Source organism: Ischnura elegans, chromosome 1 (genome assembly GCF_921293095.1).
Source record: "Ischnura elegans chromosome 1, ioIscEleg1.1, whole genome shotgun sequence".
Lineage (NCBI taxonomy): Eukaryota > Metazoa > Arthropoda > Insecta > Odonata > Coenagrionidae > Ischnura > Ischnura elegans.
In genome coordinates, this window is record NC_060246.1 from 107,721,790 (window position 1) to 107,734,723 (window position 12,934).

Below are 12,934 nucleotides of genomic sequence, written 5' to 3' on the forward strand. Positions count from 1 at the left end.
AAAGAACTTATAGAATTAATAAATGAAAATGAAATAAAGCGTGCGCAGACAATGCCAAAACCAATTACCTTCGCCGAAGTGACCCAAAAACCAAAAGTGCCAGGTGTAAGTACAAAATTGAAGCCAGCTCGCCAAATTGTAATAATAAAACATAATGACAAAACTAAATCTGGAAAAGAAATTACAGAAATTTTGAAAAGAACAGTGTCACCAACGGAATTAGGAGTAAACATCAAAAGAAGTCGAAACTTAGAAAAAGGCATGCTCATCGAAGTAGAAAAAGAGAGTCAAATAGAAAAAATACGTAACAACGATAAATTGAAGGCCAAAGGATTCATCATCGAAAAAGTGGAAAAACGCAAACCGCAACTCCTACTGTACGACGTTCCAAAGCATCTCGACGTCGACGTCGTAATAGGCAAAATTTACTAGCAAAACATTGGAATACTTGTGAGAGAGGAGGATTTTAGAAATAATTTTAAAAAGGTTCATCAGCTGCGAACTAACGACCAGGAGAAGGAGCATTGGATACTTGAAACCAGTATGGAAATTAGGCATATTTTAATCGAGAAAGAAAAAGTCTATTTAGAGTGGAGTAGTTGTAAGATCAAAGATTACATATCGGTGTTAAGATGCTACAAGTGTCAAGCATACGGACACAAGACCTCGGCATGCAGAAAAGAAGACGATACGTGCTCCCACTGCACCGGGAAGCACAAGTTCGCGGACTGTGAGAAAAAGGATGAAAAACCGAAATGTGTACACTGCGCTGCCATGGAAAAGCCCCACGCCCATAGGACCGGAGATTGGAACTGCCCAGCATACAAGAAGGCAAGAGAAGTCGAGTGTGAACGAATTGGGTATGGCGGGACACCCTTATAAACTATCGATAGGACAAGTAAACACCGGCAGGAGTCTGTCAGCAATGGGTAATTTAGAACAACTCGCAGAAGACCTTCGATTGGACATCGTCGCAATCCAAGAACCGTATTCTGTCAAAGGAAAAGTCTCCTTCTCCTCCGGTACCGTTTATCACCAGTCGAACTCCGAAGAAATCTGGGCATGCACAATAGTTAAAAATCAAGACTTAAAAGTGACACTGCTAAATCAGGCTACGAATAACAAAACAGTTACTATCAAAATCTTCACAGGCAGCGAGGAAATAATTCTCATAAACAGCTACTTCAAATTCTCCAGCGAGATTGATCCTTTTCTAAATGAAATTGATCTTACACTCCGAACGTTCATAAATCACAAGGTAATAATCACGGCGGATGCCAATGCAAAGTCAACGCAATGGTTCAATGAAGATACGGATGAACGCGGAGTAAAGCTGGAAGAATTCATTGTTTTTAACGACATTACAATAGAAAACAATTTTAATACACTAACGACGTATGAAGGGCCTACTGGTTTTAATACTAACATTGACGTAACTTTAACTAGAGGCCTAAAAGATTTTATTACAGATTGGACGATTCGGAATGAAGATACACTAAGCGATCATCGACTAATCTGTTTTAAAGTCTCTAGTTTCAAACCCAAGACGAAGCTCAGTGCAGCGAATAGAGGATTTAACACCGCCAAAGCGGACTGGAAAAAATTTGAAGAAGTGGTAATCACCAAATCTGAAATGATCAAAGACAACTGTGACCCCGAAGATATTACCGCACTTATCCTTAATGCCTGTGAAGAATCTATCCCCAGATACCGGCCAAACCAAAAGAATGTCTCGTGGTGGAATAATACGCTCACACTATTAAGAAAAACGTGCAGGAAAACCAATTGAAATACATGGCTAAAAAAGCAATCTACGCACATAACCTGGAGTTCTGGAGAAGGAAATACGTACATATAAGAAATTAGTATAACTACGAAATCAAAAAGGCCAAACGAGATAGCTGGGAAAAACTAATTAGCGCGGGTAACGACGAGCCATGGGGCCACGCATACAAAGTCTTAAGAAACAAAAAACAAAGTGTATTAGTGAGCACGCTTCGTAAACCCAACGGTGAATTCACCTCTACTGACTGTGAAACGGCAACATTTCTGATAGAAACACTCTTACCCAGGGATAACGATGAAAACGAAACCATAGAACAAGTTCAAATGCGAAATAAAAATAAAATAAAACTATCCACAGGCCAAAGGACAGACCCATTTACAAATGAAGAACTCCAAACAGCAATTCAAAAAATAAATAATAAAAAAGCCCCAGGAATCGACGGTATTAAATCTGAAATGATAAAGCACGCATACCCAATAATAGAAAAAGAAATGCTCACCATGTTTAATAAACTCCTCGATGAAGATAAATTCCCACTGGACTGGAAAATCGGCATACTAAAAATCTTCCAAAAACCCAAAAAGGATCCTTGCAACCCCAAATCCTATAGACCGATAACACTCCTACCAGTTCTTGGGAAGATCTATGAAAAGCTTTTAGCAAAGAGAATAAACGACGAACTGGACTCCAGAAATTCTTTTAATCAGAAACAGTATGGCTTCATGAAAGGGAAAGGCACAACGGATGCAATTTTTAATCTCATCGACACGGTGGAGAACACTACGAAAAAGTACGTACGTGGCGTTTGTCTAGACATCTCAGGCGCCTTTGACAACGCATGGTGGCCCGCAATTCTAGATGAAATGCTCCAGCAGGAACTTTCTAAAAACATCTATAACGTCACTATGGAATATTTTAAACAAAGAAGAACGAGCCTTCAATTAAACGACACCGTAATAACGAAGTCTCTTATCTAAGGGATGCCCGCAAGGTTCTGTCCTCGGACCGCTCTTTTGGAACATACTTTTCAATGATCTACTGAACACGGACTTAGAAGACGACTCTGAAATATTCGCATACGCCGACGACGCCCTTTCCTAATCAAACGAAATAGCAGGAATGAAATCGAAACCAAAAGTAATAAAGCCTTAACTACAATCAATAATTGGGGTACCCGCAAAAAACTAAAATTCTCCCAAGAAAAATCTGAATGCATTCTATTGAAAGGTAAAATGAAACGAAGGCCTATAATAAAAATGAATGGTGTGACCGTAAAATACAGTGATAAAGTTAAATACCTCGGTGTGATAGTGGGCGAAAATACAAACTTCCAAGAACATTGCAAATATTTAATAAACAAGATTACTGAAACTTTCTTACCACTATCACAATTAGCAAAATCTTCAAGAGGATACACAAGTGCATCACTACGAAAACTGTACGTCGGAATAGCTGAACCAATAATACTTTATGGGTGTGAAGCATGGGGCAAAGAGATCCAAACACGAGGTAAAAGCCGGCAAAAAGTACTAAGAGCTCAAAGAATGGCACTACTCAAAGTGACAAAGGCCTATCGCACAGTGTCCAGCGAGGCACTGTGCGTCTTAGCGGGATGCATCCCAGTACACTTGATGATAGAGGAAAGAATGGAAATTTTTAACTACAAACTGACAAACACCGATAGTGAACTACGTAGGAGAGCTCTCCGAAAAATGACGATCGCTAAATGGCAGAGAGAATGGGACGAAACTGAAAAAGGCAGAGAAACCCACCAGTTTTACCCAGACGTGGATGAGCGAATTCGCAAAAAGGCCAAAGATCTTGATCATGACTCTACCCAATTTTTCACAGGACATGGAAATTTTAAAGCTAAATTAAATGATTTTAAACTTAGTGAAACAAGAAACTGTACCTTCTGTGACAAAAATGATGAATCCTCTTGGCACCTCCTAGCTGAATGTGAATCTCTGGCAAGTGAAAGTAGTGAATTATTAAAAATACTAGGAGAGAATAATCTAATGATGAACATGTACATGAATCAATCATAAGCACCACGAGACATTTCATGAGCAAAATCCTAAAAATGAAATATGAATATGAATCTAGTAACCAAAGCTGACAATTCACGAAAGCCGATTCCCAATGATCCTGCCGCAGTTTGCGGGAGGTGAGGGGGACACTAGCCCGGCGAACGCCGGGGCAAACTACACACGCACTAATCGGCAAGCCAAGTAAAACGGCTAAGAAAAGCAGCCCCCGGGAAATAAGTCACTGACTTGAAACCAGGGGGGGTGGAGGTGGGTCTATGGGGGCTTTGCCCCCAACACTAGTGTTAGCAACAGCCCGAGAAACTTTGGTGCACCTAGCGTGCACCGTTCGGCTGTTGCTAAGCACGTGGTCCACCGCCACGTGGTCCCCCGGCGCGTAGTTCCCGGCCACGTGCTTCCCGCGCGCCAACTTCCCGCCCTGCCAGCATGGCAACACCGCCCGTCGCCAAACGGACTCGCCGGAAGGCGAGGGAGAGACGAGTGCATCGCCCTCGTGACGTTCCCTACGCCCCTCCCGACTCCCAGTCCTCCCCATCGCTGCTTCCCGCCATGGACTCCGCTGGGAGCATTACCCGGTCGTGGCGAAGGACGCTGGAAGAGGAATGGAGTGCCGGGTCGTGGGATCCACGAGCCCTCGCTTCGCCCCCGACCAATCTCCAGCCTTCCTCGCCTCCCCCCGTCTCCGCCTCCCCTCCCCCATCAGTGCTCCCTCGGGATCCGCCAGAGCGAGTGACGTTTCGGACGATCTCCGGGTCGCCATTGACAGTGCACCCCCTGTCGACGACCTCGTGTTGCCCCGCCCCCTCCCCCTGGCCCCTGGTGTCACGGAACGTTGCCCTAGCGTCCGTGGATCATCCCCGGAGATTGTGTTCCTCCCGACACAATCTCCCTCCCCCTCCCGCGTCTCCCCCACTCCCAGTGCTCCGCAGTCATCCCCAGCCGCGTCTGCGATGGACGGCCTGGAGTCGCCTCGTGCGAGCGTGAGTGAATGTGTGAGTGTCGTCTCGGAGAACGGTGCGCAGCCGCGCCGAGACGAAGCGCAGGACGGCCCGGTGTCGCCGCGTGTTTCCCCTCTCCTGTGTGGTGGCTCCCTGGAGGACGGATCCGTACCGCCCCAGGGGGCGTTGTCGCACGGCCTGCTGTCGCCGACAAGACGTTGTGACGACACGCAGCGGTTTGTGGTGGTGGACAGGTGGCGGTATCGGTCTGTCTGCACACAGACCGACGAGCCATCTGCCTCCGCAAGTTTTGCGTGTGGGGAAAGTGAGTGTGCTCCGGTGTCAGACACAGACGAAGTGCGTGGCCCGGAGTGCACTATGGCGGATCCAGAGGTGTTCCTCGTCCCCTATTCCCCTTCCGTCCCCTCCCCCCTCACTCCCCGCTGCCACGTCAGAGATCTTAGCCCGATCTCTGACATACCCCTCCCGGAAGAGGAGCGCGGCCAATCCCACATGCGCGGTGCATCGTGGGAGTAGTTCCGCGTTTCCTCCGAGGAAAGGCGGCGGAGGAATCGGGAGCGAAAGAAGAGGAGGAAGAGGTGCCGTCGTGAGGAGCAGACGGCGCGGGAGCCCACCAGGCCACTCGCCGCCAGTGCCCGCCCCCCACCTCCACCCATTCTCCGTCCCCCGCCCCCTCCCATTCATCGTCCTCAACCCCTCCCTTCCCATTCTCCCCCGGTCTCCACTCAACGGAGAGACGAAATTCGCCCCGTAAGGGAGCTCGCACCTGCTGCCCCAGTGCCATTGTTTTCCCCGAGTGAGGTTGCGCAGCTGCGCGCCCTTCTTCGCAGTGGCGCAGCTGCGCGCGGTGCTCCCCCCCCGGCCCCTCAAGAGCCCCAGCATTCCCTGCGAGGGGAGCGAGAGCTGCCTCCGCGTTTTCACAGGCAGGTGGACGCCGGCCATCGTCCGGAGGGGGAGGTAGTGAGGAGGAGAAGAAGGCGGAGAAGGGGGAATGGTGACGTCATTCCCCCTCCATCGACGCCTTCTCCGACGCAACGGGGCCCGCCCCCGGTGCCCCAACACAGTCCTCCCAATTATGTGCGAGCTCCCGTCCCCCCCCGCCCCCCGTGATGCCCCGAGTGGCCTGGCCCCCACACGCCCGGGGCAATTTTCCCTGGGGGCCGCAGGAGACCGAGTGGCCGATCCGTTACGGGATGGAGGCCCAACGGATGACACTGGCGGCCCCCTTACCCACTCCGCCGATGTACCAAGCCCCCCACCAGCAGTGGGTAGTGAGCCCCCCGGCCCACTGCTGGCCCCCGGTACATGGGTCACCGGCCCCCCAGCCCCGGTGTTGGTGCCCCTACCCGCATCCTTAGGCGACGAAGGGGAGGGGGCGTTGAGTGGAAGACAGGAGAAGTGGTTGCGTGACCTACAGACGGCAAACGACGCGAACTCACTCTTTGCCGTCGTAAGCGAGGTCACAGCGGCGTCAGCTTGTCTCAGCCCCCCTCCCAGGCTCCCAACGGTGACCTCACGGCCCAACCCCCGCCCTTTGCCCGCTGCAGACCTCCAAAAACTGTACCGCAGCGGGAAAGGAAGAGCTTTCCGGCGCATTTGCGCACCGACCGGAAAGCTTTGTGAAATCCCCCTGGCATCCTTGAAGGCCCACTTCACCCGGCCCTCCCCCCCTACGATCCCACGCAGCCATGGCCGCCATTCATCCCGGAGTTCCCACCAGGACGTCGAGGGAGCGGCGAGCGGGAGATCACCTCTCCGATCACACCGGAAGAGGTGATCGACCGGCTGAAGAGGACACGGGCGTCGGCTCCGGGACCTGACGGCGTGCCCTACTCCGCATACCGGCGTGTTGACTTTAATGGCGAGGTGCTGGCCGCCATTTTCAACCGGTGTGTGGAGCTAGGGAGGGTGCCCCCGCAGTGGAAGGAGACGCGGGTCACCCTGCTGCACAAGGGGGGGAGTGTGCCTGAAGTGAGGAATTGAGGGCCGATCTCCTTGGCCAACACGTTGGCCAAAGTGTTCATGGGCGTACTGGCGGACCGGATGCTCCCCTGGGCCCTCCGTGGGAAGCGCCTTTCCTTCCCTACCTTAAAGGGCTTCATCCCCGCCACGGAGGGCTGCATGGAGCACAACTTCGTGCTCCAGTCGGCCATAGAGCACGCGAGGGCGAGTTTCGGACAGGTGGCCGTCACGTGGCTCGATTTGGCCGACGCTTTTCCGTCGGTGCCCCATGACCACATCCTGCGAGTGCTCCGCGAGATCGGCCTCCCGGTGAAGTGCGTCACGGTGATCGAGGACATGCTCCGTGGCTCCACGATGACGGTAGCTGCAGCGGGTGGAGTCACGGATTCGATCGCCGTGACGAGTGGTGTTCGCCAGGGGGACCCCCTTTCCCCCCTTCGGTTCAACCTTGCGCTGGAGCCCGTACTCTGCGAGCGATTTCGGAGGATCGCACTCTCCAAGGCTTTCCCATGGGGACTGCGTGCGTCAAAATCTTGGCGTACGCGGACGATTTAGTCCTCGTGGGGGGGAGTGCGGAATCGCTCGCGGAGCACCTGGACGTCGCGGGAAGGGCCGCCGAGTGCTGTGGTTTGACCTTCAATCCGGGGAAGTGTGCATCGCTACACGTGGACTGGCGATGCACGACGCCACAGCGCTCCAGGGGTGTTGAACGCACCCCCTTTTCCATCTGCGGCTCTCCCATCAGGTCGCTCGGCGTAGGTGACTCATACACCTACCTGGGGGCACCGATCGGCCTGAACGTCAACGCGGCGCCCGCCACGGCGCTCGACTCCATCCTCCAGGATCTCCGGCGGTTCGACGAATCGGACTTGGCGCCGTGGCAGAAGATAGACGCGGTGCACGTCTTCCTGACACCGCGTCTCGAATTTCCCCTCCGAATCGTCCTTGTTCCGAAGAAGGCCATCCACGATTTCGACAAGGAGATGCAGCGAATGGTGAAGAAGTGGATGTGCCTCCCGACCCGCGCGGTGCGGGAATCGATCTCCCTCCCCAGGAGCCGGGGAGGGGGTGGCTACGTCCCGCTGCCGGCCCGCAAGGATGCGCTCACCGTGGTGCACGCGTTCCGGATGCTAACATGTCCGGACGCGTGCGTCGCGGATGTGGCGTGGAACACCTTTCGGGACATCATCAGCAGGCGGACGGGAAGGACGCAACGGACGGCGGTGCTGAGTAGGGAGTCGATGTGCGACTTCCTCGATGGCGCCGCCGACGACGTCGTCGGGACGGGAACGATCGCGGCGTCATCGCACTGGACCAGAGTGCGCGCGGCGACGAGACAACTGCGGCGCTTCGTAGATATCCGGTGGGCGTGGAGCGCCGCCAGGGCGGAGTTGGCCATCGTCGTCCAGCGAGTGACGCCGTCGAGGGAAGAGATGACCGTGCCGGCCTCTGCCCGGAGGAGGCTGCCCGGAATCATCTTGGCGGCCATGGGGGAGGGCTTCAGGCGCTCGCTGGTCGCGAAGCCGGATCAAGGCAAGGTGATAGCGGTTAGCTCTCGACACCCGGATTCGAACCACTGGGTGTCGGGAGGAGTGGGGATCCGGTTTTGCGACTGGCGCTTCATTCACAGAGCGCGGCTGAACGTTCTCCCCCTGAATGTGGCAAGAAGAGGAGCGGCCAGGAGAGACACTCGGTGCCGGGTCTGTGGACACGCGGAGGAGACCTTGCCGCATGTGGTGAACCACTGCTTGCCGCATGCGGACGGGTGACCCGGCGCCACGACGAAATCATCCGTCTGCTGGTCGCTGAGCTGCCGCAAGGATGGGAGGTGCGAGTTAATCAGCGGGTACCTGGCGACGAATCGCTGCTGCGTCCCGACTTGGTCATCTGGGAGGTTCCGAGGGGCGTGATCCACGTGATCGACATCACAGTGCCCTTCGAGAACCGACCGGAGGCCATGGCAGCAGCGAAGGCGAAGAAGATCGACAAATACGCCGCCCTGGTCGATCGAATGCGGGTCCGGTGCGCCTACAAGATGGAGGTCCATCTCGACGCGTTGGTGGTAGGCGTGCTGGGGAGCTGGACCTGGGAGAATGACACTCTCCTTGCCCGGCTCCACATCCCTAAATCCCGCATTCGCCGTGCCCGACGAAAGATGGTTCTCGCGGCCATCAAGTGGTCGCGGGATATTTACGTCGGGCACATGACCGGGGTCCGCCAGTACCCGCCGGCAGAGACTCCCATCCGGGTTGCCGCACCCACCGCCGGAGGAGGGGCAGGAAGTAGAGGCGCCGCCACGGAGCAGCCTGAAGCGGGAGGCGCCGAGGACGACGCGGCGTCGGGGGAGAGCGGCGTTCCGGACGACGGAGCTCCCATCGTTGGACGAGGGGAGCAGAGTCTGAGGTCGCCGAGGGACCGCGACGCCCCCCCTTGCCCTCCCGTAACCCCCTCTGATCCCTGCCCCTGTGTAATGTGCTCCTGAGGACGTCCACTCACCGCCCGAGACGCCAGGAGCCATGTTTACATATGTATATATATTCGTGTTAGGTTAGGGCCCGTGAGATTCCCGTGTGTTTTTAATGTGTAAATGCGAAAGTACGGTCTGTAATCGACTTTCCATTTACGGCTGCCCCTCCGAGTGTAATTAGTGCGACGGACCGTGACCGTAATGTGTCAATTCACTCGGAGGCGGGGCAGCATGCCATGGTGTGAATGTTTCTTGTTATATCGCGTGAAGTGAAAGGAATACTCACGGGCAGTCAATGTGTGTGTGTATTGTGTGTTTTCGCTTCTTCATTGTGTGTATGTTTCCCACCATCCTCGAGTGTATGTATTGTGTCGGGGGCGGCACCGTGTGTGACGCGATGTGGCCTTGAGTGTGCTTTCTGTGTGTGTGAGTCGCGGCAACGATGTAAGCAACGACGTGACGGTCTTACGTTGCCGCGGCGAACGTGTGAATGTTCCCTGGGCGTAGTGTAAATAGAGATTGCCGCGTGCGCGCGCGCCCAGGGATTTAAATGGCCAATTTCATCGTGCGGTGTCGCCCGCCGAAGTTTTTAGTTCGCCCGCCGGCCGCAGTCCCGCTTAGGTGGCGCGTCGGCGGCGGCTTCGCTGCAGGCACGGCGAGTTTACTTGTTGGTGAGGGGGGGAGAAATTCGCGGCGAAGCGGGGTCGAGCCGCTACCCCGGCCACCATGGCGTGGCAATCGCGTGACGTCAGGATAACAGCCAATCGGCAGCGACTAGCAGACAACAGCAAACCGTTTGTAATCGTTTGAATCTAAACATGCCTTCGTCTCAACGTTGTCATGCTTTTGGATACGACGCGCGGAAAACTCCTGATAGCCCTATCAAATTGCATTCATTTCCTTGGAAAGAACATCCGTAAGTACAAAGTGAAAGAATCTTGTAGTATAAGTTGGCCATTAATGCACTGAAAGCCAGTAGGTGAGAACGGCGGTTCCGCTGTATATCCCTGTTCTTCCAATTCACTTTCAAAATTAATGAAACAATCTGTTTTTATGTGACATATCGTACTTAGCGTATAATATTCTTATGTTCTTGGAGTATCTGTGGATTTTTTTTCATTAGTGTCATACCATATATGTGCTGTAAATGGTGTTATGACGGGGTAAATGCAAGTGCAAAGGGTGGGGACTTAAGTACTATTAGGTCATTATTTTCTTCCATGCGAGAGACAGTCATTCACTATAAGATAATTTTCCACGGGAGTACCCTTATATTAGGGAAACTGGCGTGATGAGTAATCCCTTTGAAGATAGTCCTTTCTATTCCTCCAACACTTTGGCGAAGATATCCTATCTTTATTTCAGATTTGCGGAGGAAAAAATTTTCACCATCGATGACCCTCCACATCTCCTGAAGTGCCCACGAAACATGTTCATGGAATATGGCAATAAAGAAGAGGTATAAACATTAGCAAATTCTTCAAAATTGTCAGTATTATGTAAATAACCATAATTAATTATAAATTTTGTTGTAGATGACAGTTGGTGGTGTAGCTATTACAAGGGTTGGAAAATAGACCCACAATGAGGAGACTGTGAATCTGAGTAGAAGACTCACTGGGAATATCGTTCACTTCCCCAAGATATCCACCTCTGCTCTTAATCCTAGGTGAAGAGAGAAAATGAAAGGGAGCCTTGCCGCCCATGTATTCTGTCGATTACTGTCTTCTCCATTTGGACATTTTTGTTCGGTTAGGTGAGTATGATTTCATATAGATATGAGAAACTGTAAATAGATAAATTTAGTAAGGGAGACATCCATGTTATTTTTACTGTCTATTGCAGGGTGCATTGATTAAGGTGTGAGTGTGACTGCAGAAATCGTTCAATTCATAAAGCAGTTTTGCAGCTTTAATGGAAGTGCCCAACAGAAGAACTCGAATGGAAATCTTGTGGCCCCTTGCATGATAAATGTCAGCATCTGGAATTTTAGGAAGAAGGTATTGAAAAAGTTGATATATTTGTGATTTGCCAATTCTGTGCAGTCTCTATAGTGGGTATTTCTATATTATGTTTTATTTATCAAATTGCATTTCTCTGACAATTTGCATTTCTCTGACCAAGCATTAGCCTTTACCTCTCCTGATGTTTTCACAAAGTTGTATGGTATGGTTTTTTGGAAAGTATCTTTCCCTGTTACTCATTTTAGTCTGTTTAATTACTCATGCACCAAGATTCAATAGAACACATCAGTCAGATTACACAACATAGCCAACATTCTTAGCACAACTTACAAAATTATTCGGTACATATAATGGCCTGATTTATTTCAACAATCAACGATGGGAATACCATTCAAGATATGTATAAACATACTGTTTTCTGTTTAAGATGAAGGAGATATTATTTCTTTGTATCTTATGAGACATTCTTTTCTCTGTCTTTTAGGGAAGTGTAATGAAACTTTGTCTTAAGGCCTCACCCTTAATGAGCAAGATATGAGAAATATTAGCGAAAACAGTAGTTACAGTTTTTGCTACCAACTTTAATAAAATAACCATTACTTATAGACAAAGAGTACCAAAACCTCTAATTTTTGCATGGCAGTGGTAATACAGCCAACTTTTTGAACAGAGGACAGTAAAGGGCATCATGTTTTTAAAAAATTCATAGCCTAAATGCCTCTTTTTTTGATCTATAAAAATGGCCATTGTCTTAGACGAGGAACTCCAATGTATTCAATGAGATAGGTAGAGAAAGTATGACTCACTTTTTGCATTTTTCTTTCAATTCTCCAAAATTATTGTTGCTGTGAGAACAATATTGGTGTCAACAGCATAGGGAATGGATTGGAACCATTTATTTGTAGAAAACTATTTATGTGATCATTTATGTCTGAAAGTGATAGGATAGGCACAGGGAAAGAGCTTAATGGAACTCCTTGCTTTAGGCCTGTTCCCAGGCAAATGAAAGTTACACCATTTCCTGAGGTAATGACAAATTGAATTTGGTCTGACAAGTAGGTTTCAATCAAAATTAGCTATGACACAAAAACCATCAAGTCAAGTTTATTGAGTATCAATTGGTGGTCCACAGTGTTAAAAACTTTTGAGAAATCGAAAAATATTGTAGCAACTTCCATTTTATTATCTAGTGCATTGATAATCTGGTTTTCTAAGTGATGGATTTCAGAAGATGAGATTACTGTTTCCTGCCCTTGGTATTTATGGTTAGGAAGTAAATACCTATGTCCTTATTGATGTTGGGGGAATATGAATTATTTAATCAGTATAACTGCATTTATCAAGGGAGATATTATCGTGGGAAGAAATGGATTGCTAGACAAGTGAATCTCATCTATTTGTCAGCATAAATGTGAAAATTATAGCTTCATATCTCAAATGAAACTTGCCTAAAGGAGGTAGTAAAGAAATGCTGCCTTCAATTTTTGGTAACCAAAACGGTTGTTCCATAAGAAATGCACAAGGATAAATGTTTTACCACCCTAAACACTTAAGGTCGCTCACTCAAAAACATTTTTCAAACAAAGGAGTGGATACTGCTTTGGCAAATCTGGACAGCTTTTAATGGAAAATTTGAAACATGTAGTAGGGCATTTACAATTTTCTGACATTTTCCGACCTTGAGTTTTACATGATTTCAATGTGGATTGTATGCCCCTAAAATTGATTAATTTGGAAACTCCTAGTAC

At 50.0% G+C, this 12,934-nt stretch overlaps 1 protein-coding gene across 1 annotated transcript; it reads left to right on the forward strand.

Moving 5' to 3' along the window:
- Positions 1–5,784: 5,784 nt before the first annotated feature.
- LOC124158445 lies at positions 5,785–6,570 on the forward strand. The gene has a single exon (XM_046533573.1). It carries the CDS (start codon positions 5,785–5,787, stop codon positions 6,568–6,570), a length of 786 nt encoding a protein of 261 aa, XP_046389529.1.
- The last annotated feature ends 6,364 nt before the right edge of the window (positions 6,571–12,934 follow it).